We start from the raw sequence: 12,420 nt of genomic DNA, 5'->3' as shown, positions 1-12,420 counted from the left end.
ACTCGTTCGTTATTATCATTATTGATGATATTCTGGTATACTCCCGGAGTCGGAAGGATCATGAGCAGCATCTGAGTACAGTGCTTCAGACTTTGAGGGAAAAGAAGTTATATGCAAAGTTCTTGAAATGTGAGTTTTGGTTGGATTCTGTGGCATTCTTGGGCCACGTGGTATCGAGTAAGGGTATACATGTGGATCCGAAGAAAGTGGAAGCAGTGAAGAGTTGGGCCAGACCATCCTCAGCTACAAAGATCCGTAGTTTTTTGGCTTGGCGGGTTATTACCGTCGATTTATTGAGGGGTTTTCATCAATTGTAGCAGCTATGACTAGGCTGACCCAGAAGGGTGCTCCGTTCTAGTGGACGGAAGAGTGTGAGGCGAGCTTCCAGAAGCTCAAGACAGCTTTGACTACAGCCCCAGTTTTGATATTGTCTACAGGTTTGGGGTCTTATACTGTCTATTGTGATACCTCGAGGATTGGTCTTGTAGTGATATTGATGCAGGATGGTAGGGTCATTGCCTACGCGTCCAGACAGTTGAAGGTACATGAGAAGAATTATCTTGTCCATAATCTCGAGTTAGCTGCTATTGTGCACGCATTGAAGATCTAACATCATTATTTGTACGGTTTTCCTTGTGAGATCTATACTGACCACTGGAGTTTACAACACCTGTTCAAGCAAAGGATCTTAATTTGCTCTAGAGGAAGTGGTTAGAGCTGCTGAAGAACTATGATATCATTATCTTGTATCACCCGGGCAAGGCCAATATGGTGGCCGATGCTTTGAGTCGCTGGTCGGAGAGTTTGGGGAGTTTGGCTTATTTACCAGTAGTGGAGAGGCCCATGGCAATGGATGTTCAGGACTTAGCCAGCCAGTTCGTGAGATTGGATCTTTCGAAGCCTAGTTGGGTTTTAGCTTGCGTGGTCTCTCGGTCGTCCTTATTTGATCGTATCAGGGAGCGTCAGTATGATGACCCTCATTTGCTCGTTCTCAAGGACAAGGTCCTTCACGGTGATGCTAGATATGTGACTATTGGTAATGACGGGGTATTGAGGATGCAGGGTTGGTTATGTGTACCCAATATTGATGGGCTTTGGGAGTTGATTCTAGAGGAGACACATAGTTCCCAGTATTCCATCCATCCGGGTATCGCAAAGATGTACCAAGATTTGAGGCAGCACTATTGGTGGAGGCGGATGAAGAAAGATATAGTTGGGTTTGTAGCTCGGTGTCTCAATTGTCATCAGGTAAAGTATGAGCACCAGAGACCGGGTGGGTTGCTTCAGCAGATAGAGATTCCGGAGTGGAAGTGGGAGCAGATCACCATGGACTTCGTAGTTGGGCTCCCACAGACTTTGAGAAAGTTTGATGCCATTTGGGTGATTGTGGATCGGCTGACCAAGTCCGCGCACTTTATTCCTGTGTGTACTACCTACTCTTCGAAGCGATTGGCGGAGATTTATATCCAAGAGATTGTTTGCTTGCATGGTATTCCAGTTTCCATCATTTCAGACAGAGGTACTCAGTTCACATCATGGTTCTGGAGGGCCGTACAACATGAGTTAGGTACTTGGGTGGAGTTGATCACAATATTTCACCCCTAGACGGATCGATAGTCCATGCGCACTATTCAGATTCTTAAGGATATGCTCCGTGCGTGTGTGATGGAGTTTGGAGGTTTTTGGAATCAGTTCTTGCCACTGGCGGAGTTTGCCTACAATAATAGCTATCAGTCCAGCATTCAGATGGCACCATATGAGGCATTGTATGGTAGGCGATGTAGATCCTCGGTGGGTTGTTTTGAGCCGGGTGAGGCTAGATTACTGGGCACAAACTTGGTTCAGGATGCTTTGGAGAAGGTTAAGGTGATTCAAGATAGACTCTGTATAGCCTAGTCTAGACAGAAGAGTCGCAATATTTCCTATATGGTTGGAGAGCGGGTTCTGCTTCGAGTTTCGCCTATGAAAGGCGTTATGAGATTTGGGAAGAAAGGGAAGTTGAGTCCGAGGTTTATTGGTCCTTTTGAGATATTGAGACGTGTTGGGGAGGTTGCTTATGAGCTTGCCTTACCTCCCAGCTTGGCAGGAGTTCATCCGGTATTTCATGTTTCGATGCTCCGGAAGTATCACGGCGATCTGTCGCACGTGTTGGATTTCAGTTCAGTCCTGTACAATAAGGATCTATCTTATGTTGAGGAGCCAGTGACAATATTGGACAGGCAGGTTCGAAAGCTGAGGTCAAAGAACATTGCATTAGTGAAGGTTTAGTGGCGGGGTCAGCCGGTCGAGGAGGAAACCTAGGAGACCGAGCAGGATGTGCGTAGCCATTACCCTCATCTTTCCACCACTTCAGGTATGTCTTTATGCTCGTTCGAGAACGAATGAATGTTTTAAGAGGGGGAGGATGTAATGACCCGACCGATCATTTTAAGAATTAACGCCCTGATCCCCTAATAACTGCTTTCCCCGTGTTTGTTTCTGCTATTTTGATTTGCTGGGATGATTTGTTTTGAGTTTCGGAGTGTTTTGAGACACCTAGTCCCTAAAAGAGAGTTTAAGCTTTAGAATTTGGACTATAGTCGGAGCAGTGTGCAGACGGCCTCGGAATGGAATTTCGTCGGTTCCGTTAGCTCCGTTGGGTAATTTCGAACTTAGGGACATGTTCGGATTGTATTTTGGAGGTACGTAGCTTATTTAGGCTTGAAATGCCGAAAGTGGAATTTTTGAAGTTTCTGGTTCGATAGTGAGATTTTGATATCGGCGCTGGAATAGAATTCTGGAAGTTAGAGTAGCTCCTTAGTGTTGAAAGTGATGTGTGTGCAAAATTTCAGGTCATTCGGTCGAGATTTGATAGAATTTTTTATTGAAAGCGAAATTTGGGAGTTTTTGGAGTTCTTAGGCTTGAATCCAATATTAATTTGGTGTTTTGATATTGTTTTGAGCGTTCCGAAGGTTGGAACAAGTTTGAATGATGTTTTAGGATTGGTTGGCATGTTTGGTTGAGGTCCCGGGGGCCTCGGATGTGTTTTGGATGCTCAACGAGTCATTTTTGGACTTAAAGTAGTCGCACATTTTCTGTTGTTGTGTTGCAGAGAAAACCTTCATCGCGTTCACGAGAGGGTTCTTGCATTCGTGTAGAGCATCTGGGTGAAGCAGTTGAATCGCGATTCACGTTCGCGATGATGCCCCACGTTCGCGAAGGTATGAGCCCTTTGGCCTTCACGTTTGCGACATGGTCCTTGCGTTCGCGTAGGGTCCACCGGTGTAAGCTACGCATTCGCGAGTGGACCCTTGCATTCGCGAAAGAGGAAATACTGGCCAGTGATTTTTGTGCATCGCGTTCGCGACAATGGTTTCGCGTTCGCAAAGAAGGAATTACCTAGGCAGATTATAAAGTTTCAAAATCGAGGGTTTAGCCATTTTTATCAAAACTAAAGTTTGGGAGCTCGGATTGAACGATATTTTGAGGGATTTTCAGATATATCAATTGGGAAATGATTTCTAACTCCTTTTTGCTTATAACCCATTAATCTAAACGTGAATTCATCATCTAATTTCGGATTTTGGGTGAGAAATTGGGGGCAAATTTGGAAAAGTTCTTAGGCCTAATTTTGGGGTTTTGATTAAGATTTTGGCATCGGATTTGGATAATTTTGGTATGGTTAGACTCGTGAGTGAATGGGGGTTCATATTCCGTAACTTTTACCCGATTCCGAGACATGAGCCCGGGGGACTTTTGGGGCAATTTTCTTAATTTCGCGTGTTAGCTTCGAATTAATTAGTGGAATTAGTTACTTGAAGTTATATTTATGTTATGTAATTGATTTGAATAGATTTGGGCCATTTGGAATCAAGTACTCGTGGCAAGAACGTGATTTCGAGTTGATTGAGCTGGTTCGAGGTAAGTGGCTTGCCTAACCTTGTGGGGAGGGGGGGAAACTCCCCTTAGGATTTGGTATTTTTGTTATATAAAATGTCTTGTACGTGAGGTGATGAGTGTGTACATGTGCTAATTGTTGAAAATTCTATTTTCATTCAGTAACTATAACTGTGTTTTTCTTCCTTGTCGTACATTACTTGCAATTTAAGCCTACTGTTAGATTAGGGAAGCATGTCTAAGTGACTTAATTGTTTTACTTGTTCAAACTATATTATTTGAATTCTGTGCAGCATGCTAGGTTAGAAATACCTGTTTTGTCTTGATATGAAATTGGACTGAATTGAATATTCTTCGTGTTGCTGCTGTGTGTTTACTTTAGGACTACAGACGATATCCTGGTAGATCCCCCTTGTTTGTTTAATTGGGACTACGGATTTGTATTCCGGTAGATCCTCTTACACATTTATATTGGAACTATGAGACTACACCCAGTAGATTCTCCCAATACTAGGTATTTACATTTGGGACTACAGATAGGTATTCCGGTAGATCCCTTACGCACTACGAGTTGGACTACGAGACGACTCCCGATAGATCCACTGGATATTTATATTTGAGGACTGCAGGACAGTATCCTTGTAGATCTACGGTTGCAATCTCTGTGTAGAGTTACGTTCTCTCTGTAATTTTCTCTCTGTTGTATTTGTTGTTATTCTTATAATCCTGTGTTACTTTATACTGTTAACATTTAATTATATTGTCGTATTCCATACTTTTTTACCTTGTTTTCATATATAATCAATAGAGCCCTGACCTTCCTCGTTACTACCCGACCGAGGTTAGGCTTGGCAGTTATTGAGTACCGCTATGGTGTACTCATGCCCTTCCTGCACATGTTTTTCATGTGCAGATCCAGGTTCTTCGGTTCAGCCCTACCATCCTTGAGGCGAGGGGATTCTTCAGAGACTTCGAGGTATATTTGCCGCGTCCGCAGACCGAAGAGTCCCTCTCCATTCTCTCTTGTAGTTACAGCCCTTCTGTATTTACTTTGATTTAGACATTCTGGAGTTAGAGCACTATGTAGTATCCTTAGCTTGTAATTTCATGAGATTCTGGGTTTTGGAAGATCTTTTCAGTTGAGAGTATGTATTTGTATATGCCGAGCGACATCTTAAACGTTTTCATTATGTTTATTTGCAGTTTCTATTAGTTTTTATCTGTTGTTTTCCTTTTTCTGCAAATTATCAGGCTTACCTAGTCGTAGAGACTAGGTGCTGTCACGATAGTTCACAGAGGGTGAACTGGGGTCGTGACAGTTTGTGTAGAAGGAAGTCAGCTGGTGGGAAGTGGAAGTGATTGTTCTATGCGATCGCGTGGGAGAGGTCGCGATTGCGTGAGTTGGCCAAGCAGTGCTTCGCGATCGCGTGGGTAGTTCCGCGATCGCATAAGGTTAAATGGGGGTAGTCCTTTTTTTGCTTCGCGATCGCGAGTCAAGTTCCGCGATCGCGATGAAGAAAGTATATGGGCAGAATGTTTAAGTTCAAAAATGAGGGTTTGATTTCATAATTTCAAAATTCAATAGAGAGATCGGGAGAAGGCGATTTTAGAGGGGATTTTCAGAGGAGTGATTGAGGTAAGTGTTCTTCACTTGTATTTGGTTAAATTCCATGATTTTGTCTGGATTTTTATCATTTAGTTTGGGAATTTGGGGTAAAAATTGGGAAAAATGGAAGAAAATTTGGAGAGTTGATTTTGGGCATTTGGATGGCCATTTGATGTCGTATTTTGGTGAATTTGATATTGGTAGACTCGTGAGCCAAATTTCATAATTTTTATCGGATTCTGAGACGTGGGATCGGGATCGGGTTTGAGCCAAATTTGGGGTTTTGGTCTAATTTGATAATTTTCGTATGGGTTTCTTTCTTTTAGCATATATTGATGATAATATACTGCTTTTGGTTAGATTCAGAGCATTTGGAGGCCGAATCGAGAGGCAAAGGCATCACGGGTTAGAGTTTTGGCTTGGTTTGAGGTAAGTAATGCTTCCAAACTTGGTTCTGAGGGTTCGAAGCCCTGAACTATGTATTCTATGATTAATATTGAGGTGATGCAAATGCCAAGTGACGGGCGTGTGGGCGTGCATCGTGAAAATTGCGGCCTGGATCATTCCATGGCACCGCTTAGTGACTCTATCTTACCGATATTTGTATTGTGATTATGTGATTAGGTTAATGAGCTGTAAATCATGCTAATCACCATGTTAGGGCTTCGCACCGATACTGTTGAGACCCGAGTGGTCGTTTGTTGCTGTCATCTTGTTAGTTTCATTGATATTCTGTACCTAGTCTTGTTCATGCATAACATGTCATGTCTCAGTCTCGTTGTTGTTACTTGATACATTATATCATTGTTTCGGGCTAGTTTCAATTGTGAGCTCGTGTGTGTGAGACTGGAGAGTGATGATTGAGTGAGGCCGAGAGCCAGATTATGAATGACAGTTATGGGATCAGGATGCACGCCGTAGCAGGTTATTGATTATGCCTTCGTTGGCTTGTTATAGCGCTTGTGCTGAAAGGAGCCCCTCCGGAGTCTATACACCCCCAATGAGCACGGATGATATTATTGAGGGATGGATTTCCTTGGATATGGATTTGTCCGAAGTATTGATATTTGGAGATGGATTTCTCCTCAGAGTTGGATTACCCTTGTTCCTCGGTACCGATTGACTTGAAGTCAGTGTTATATATATTCTGGGATGGATTTCCCTGGGCCGGATGGCCATATGCGGTACCAAGTGGCTGAGCACTTGAGAGTGGGAGCACATGGTGCATTTTCAAACATTTCTGGCATTTATACGTAGAAGTTTACTGAGCTTTATACTTCACCTTATTCGGACTAGTGTTTTTGCTTTACTGTCGAGTTGAATAATTAAACTGCCAGCATGCCTACTTTACTGTTCCATTTAAATGTGTTATAAATGCTGAGGTTTAGTTCGTCACTACCTTTCAGTCTATAGTTTGGACTTGTTACTTACTGAGTTGGTGTACGTACGTTACCCCCTGCATCTTTTATGCAGATTCAGGCACTTTTGGATCCAGTGGCGGTTGTTGATCGAGGCTTCTGACTTAGGAGATTATTGAGGTATTTGTACGACGTTCACATGTCTTGGCTCTCCTCCTTACTTTCCAGTTGTATTTCAGTTGCTCCTTTAGACATTATAATAGACGATGTATTTTCCTTAGACGCTCATGCACTCAGTGACACTCGAATTTTGGGCTGGATTGTATCTATTATGAGAATTTTTTATGTTTCAAATAGTTCTTAATTGTTAAAAGCTTCCGTTAATGTTTTCAAACTTATTATTATTGTGTTGATTATTGAGTTGAGGTTGACCTAGTTTCACGATAGGCGCCATCACGGCGGGTCAGGTTTTGGATCGTGACAGGAAGAGAGGGAGAATAGCATAAAAAAATATTTTCCTAAAAAAGTATTTTATACTCTCAAATCAAACATTAAGAAAATATTTTTTCAAAAAAAATATTTCACCCACCAATTAAACAAGAGAAAATAAGTAATAAAACCATTCATTTTTCATGAAAATATTTTCTAGATAAAAAATATTTTCCTTCGTACCAAACACATCTTTAGTGCGCTTCTGTTCTACTTGAAGATGGGAATAGTCTCTCATGTTTATTTTTTAGATTCAGTGTGCTTTTCATGTACATGAAGATGGGAACAGTCTCACATGTTTATTTTTTGGCACAAAGCACTAGCTTAAGTTAAGACAAAGAAGACAGAATTAATGCATCATTTTCCTCTCTTTAAACCAATAGTAATAAATACAACAAGAACACTGAAATACTTCAAATATTAAACAGTAGCAGTATATTAAATTGGTGTGATTATCAAACTCTACTAATTAGAGCATTATATTATTAGTAGTTGCCCCATGCACAGTGACTTCAGCTTCTATAACACAGGTGTCTTTGACCAAATAACCAGCCCCAGGCAAACTGAAGTACCCAATCGATATAAATCTTGGCCATCCATAGAACGTATGTGATCCACTGAACCAATAATTGGCTGCAACCAAAAGTAGTACACATGAAAATGATGATATATATATGAATGCTACCATCTTTTCAACATTTGACATCATTTCGTTTATATATAATACCATCTATGTTGCGCGGACTCTCCAAAATGTAATCGCACTTGAGTCGGATCCTTCAAAAATACACTATTTTTGGAGGATCCAACACATATCCGATCTTGTTTTCGAAGAGTCCGAGCAATATAGAATATCATAGTACTGTTACCTTTGCCGAAGTAATGTGTTGCGTTGATTTGATCAAGGATACGCAATGTAAATTCTGCATATATTTGACTACCCTGAGATAAGCTGCTTGGTTCTGCCAATGCCAAGTATAGTGATAGATGGCTGCCTGTACCACTCCCTTTTCCCTTGGGGTATACCTGTATCTTCCTGTTTTAATTTATACATACATACCAATCACGTTATACTGACAGCCATTGTCAAAATATTATACTGTACAGATAGAATACAATGACCTCCTTTTGTGCATGTATAAGTTTTTGTACCCCTTGACATATGCGAAGCTAGCTTTTAGTCGTGTAGTGTCAAAAGTGACTCAAAAAATGTTGCATATGTATGTCATTCTTGCATTTTTTTTGAATCCCTTAAATTTCGAGATACTAGGACTCAGGGTTGGCTCAACGGTATTGGTGGCCTAAAGCCAAACTTTGATTAGAGACCTTACATTTTTTTTTAACAAAAATTTCATATATATTTTTATTTGAAGTTTATTTATCTAGCTTTTTGAACTGTAAAGTTATTAAGTAGTATTAATTTTGTTCTTAATTAAATTTTTTCTAATTTTTTTGTTTCAACTAATAATATGTATAGATAATCCATTTATTTTCTCTTGAGATATTTTTGATCTTAAATAAGATTTTATCAATTTTAATTTTAAAAAAATTCTTTCCGTATATGCAACTAGTATAAAAATAGTTAGTATTATTCTATAAGCAATTTATGCATTTGAAAAAGAATCCAGTCCTCTTATATGATTAAGTATATCGAATTATTGATTAGAGTTTTATCTTCTGGTTATACTATTTTTCTTAGCAATTTTAATTTAAAAAATAAGTCTAAATCATCAATTTCAATGGATTTATTATGTTTTAAGGAACTCTCAAGGCTAATGAAATATTTTTGACCATTAAATAGAAAATCAAAAATATTTTATATGCTTCGAATTATTCAAATATATTAAAATTTTCGTCTCATTATATTAAAACAATATACTTTTTTACTTTAAAATGCTTATTTTTTGAAAAACAAATAATACATAAACCTACTGCTAGGAAAAAATGATGCCTCCAAACTTTTAGGGCCTAAAGCCTTTGCTTTACGTGCCTTACCCTAAGGCCGGCACTGGTAAGACTAACAGTTATGTTGGGTTAGACAGGTTGAGTAAGGAAGTGTGCGAGTACCATTTATGTTCTTCTTGAATAAAGGTCTTGGAGTCTTTACAATCCGCAGTGAGAGATGAGAACTTGTCGATCTTCCAGACGTGCTTATAGCTAATGGGGTCTTTAACCATGGATAGACAATCGGCTTTACCTTTGAACTTTTCTTGACATACATAAACCTCTGCTCCTAAGACACATATGTCATCCACAACATACCCATTTGCTTGATTGTTGAAATCTTCTTGACTTATGAATCGATCAAATCCCCATTCCACCTTCATTGCATGGAATCTTCTTCCTTTTTGAACTGTCCTATCTGTTGTTGTAATTAAGCAGAAATGTACAGCAGACATAGCTTGATTCTTTCTCCTTCGTTATAAGATCCTACTTAAAAAAAGATATATATACATATATACATTAGACTTGATTCTTTAATAAAAAAGAAATTAAGAGCAGTGACCTTGGAGGACCAAGTAATTGTCATTGTTCTGATTAAGCAAAAAGAGGCGAAAAACAGCATGGACCTCCCAACCTGCAGGGACAAGTGAGCTTGCCTCCGCCATCATCAGATATATAGAAACGTGCTTCCCTTCTGCATTCTTGTTTTTGTTTCCTTTTGGATGAAACACCAACTTCCTGCACATCCAATTATTTGATACAATTTAAAACTTAAGTGAGTAGTAAAATTTAATTAGATTCCACTAGTGATAAAGCTGCACCATTTATAGCCCCCAGCTTCAAAATAAGGGGAAGTGTATTTCTCAATATTGTTCTTTTTTAGCAGTGATAGTGACTGAATCTTGAGAGTATAATGAGTAGGGGGAGTTTCCGAAATGGATCTTGAAACTCCTGCAAATAAAATATTAGTACCAATGCACCATTAGGACATATATACCATTCATGAATTCTAACTTTTAAATCCACAAAAGCGCACCATCTTCGTTGCAGAAATCAGCCATTAGTAGGTAATCACGCCTTATCTTCAATTCATTTCTATAACCATTGGCTTCTTATTTATATGTATTGTCCAATTCATAAACTTTTGCTTCGAAAGTGCCTCAAAAAGTTATCCTTTGCTTAAGCCGGATTATGTTTCTTCATGTTAACAAACACACATTCTATGCTTCTAAATTGGCCAATATAATATGTTTGCTTGTTATAGTTTAGGTACAAGATACTCCACTTTTTTCTTTTCATAATTAACGATTTAGTGATTTTAGTGTAGTTAGCAAAGAGAGGAACCATTTCTAACGGATTAGATTTGAAACTTCTAAATTGGCTGCACATATTAGAAAAAGGCAACCATTTTTGGGTCTGAACGACGGCACGGGAACCAAAGAGAGAGAGGGACCCAAAGGCGGATTTAGAATTTCGAGCTTACGGGTTCTGAATTCTAGTAAAGACGTATAACTTACTGAATTTTGGATAAATTATTTACAAATGTAAATTGAATTTCTTTAACACAACCGTAAAGTTAAACTAATACTATCGAGTTTTGCCAAACTATCGAGATGGTAGCTCCGCCACCAAAGGGGACCAGGAGAAAATGAGCTTAGGAAAGAAGTCCGATATTGACCATGTCATCGTTTAAATTATAAAAGATATATTATGTTAGAGAATAAGTTGGATTTATACTTGTAGTTTGCTAATTAGTTTACATTTATCCTCTGTCATACTTTCCGTTTAAATATACTTCTATTATTAACAAAGTAAACAAAAATAATGCCTCCAGCCCTATTATTTATCCACAGTGGCACCCGCTGCTCAATTAAAATGCCACGTAAGAATCAAAACTATACACATGTCATTTTTTAGTTGGATATATACCCGAATTGTGAACTGCTGAACCAATTTCAGTAGTGATCATGTCCAATTATTCACACCTAATTAAAGAGTATGAAATGATCGTTCTAATTATAAAATCCAACGCAAGTTGGGATCGAATCCACATAGAGTTTAAGTTGGTGTTAAAGTAAACACTCAAAAAAAAAGAACTTGAAATAATAAAATTTAGCTTTCAAACAAGTGTGGATAATTGTTATCTGAATTAACTTCTAACAGATTGAACTAACGAGTAACTAACTGTGTTAAACAATTTGACAATTCTGTTGGGTTTTTTTAATGAAATATTACGTTGTCCCTAATATATCATACTTAAGAAAGGAGTCAAGGAAATTAGGCTAAAATACCAAAAGACCAAGGCAATGCCAAGAATACTTGAAGTGAAATTAAGGCAACACCACCAATACACAAAGGCTTAAAAAGGTGGAATATATTTAAAGTATTCAAATGTTTCACTCCTCTAATTATATAGAAATGTCATGTTTCATATTTCAAGCATCAAAAGTTGATTACAGTTTACTGAATATCTTCACTTATTATCAATAGTCATTTAATAACGTATTGCAAACTAAAATGTTTTTTTTTGTTTCGATACTTGATATATGTATAACACATTTAAATTTTTAATAAATACAAGTTGAGATGAAAACCCCTATGATTTGCTGATCCAAACCTGTTTATGAGGACTTGGAATGAAATCAATTCAAGTAATCAAATCGTATAATCGAAGTAATCAATTTTTCACTTCTTCTCTAATTATACGAAAAGGCTATGTTTCATATTTCAAGAATCAAAAATTAATTACATTTACTGAAGATTTTGTATTAGTGTAATCATATACTTTCACTTATTATTCAATAGTTATTTAATCTGGTCATCATTTATCATTTGTTAAAGTATCGCGCAAACAAAATTTTGCACAACAATTCATGTCTCTTTTTCCGTTTCCATTTGATTCTCAATATCTACGTGATATATGGTGAAATTCAAATATAGCCAGATTTACAAGTGGTAATTGAATAAGTTATTATATGTCTTTTAAGACACGTAGAAAAAATTTAAAGACGGATAATATAAACTAGACGAAGTAATATATTTGAAGAATAAGTGTAATTGAGTCTTTATTTTAAGATTTACAGTCTAGTGATCTTACGCTTTTTCCCCCAACTAATTTAGATTTGTAACACATAAGGAGGAAGCAC

General features: G+C 38.1%; 1 protein-coding gene across 1 annotated transcript; it reads right to left on the bottom strand.

Moving 5' to 3' along the window:
• Positions 1-7,673: 7,673 nt before the first annotated feature.
• LOC107783583 (protein RESTRICTED TEV MOVEMENT 3) lies at positions 7,674-10,359 on the bottom strand. Its single transcript, XM_016604570.2, has 6 exons — positions 10,311-10,359; positions 10,096-10,225; positions 9,837-10,012; positions 9,398-9,692; positions 8,200-8,366; positions 7,674-7,963 (listed from the first exon to the last, which is right to left on the bottom strand). Exons 1-6 carry the CDS (start codon positions 10,333-10,335, stop codon positions 7,800-7,802), a joined length of 957 nt encoding a protein of 318 aa, XP_016460056.2. The 5' UTR covers positions 10,336-10,359; the 3' UTR covers positions 7,674-7,799.
• Between the last annotated feature and the right edge of the window lie 2,061 nt (positions 10,360-12,420).

The sequence above is a fragment of the Nicotiana tabacum genome, chromosome 11 (genome assembly GCF_000715075.1).
Source record: "Nicotiana tabacum cultivar K326 chromosome 11, ASM71507v2, whole genome shotgun sequence".
In the NCBI taxonomy this organism is placed as follows: Eukaryota; Viridiplantae; Streptophyta; class Magnoliopsida; order Solanales; family Solanaceae; genus Nicotiana; species Nicotiana tabacum.
Note: the sequence above shows the minus strand (reverse complement) of the source record. Positions and strands in the feature narration are given on the sequence as shown.

Coding starts and splice junctions, on each gene's coding strand:
- LOC107783583 (XM_016604570.2), bottom strand. CDS start 10,335: ATGGCTGATTTCTGCAACGAAGATG. Junction 10,226..10,310: donor TGATTTCTGCAACGAAGATG/GTGCGCTTTTGT, acceptor TTTTATTTGCAG/GAGTTTCAAGATCCATTTCG. Junction 8,367..9,397: donor ATTCAAGAAGAACATAAATG/GTACTCGCACAC, acceptor AAATTAAAACAG/GAAGATACAGGTATACCCCA.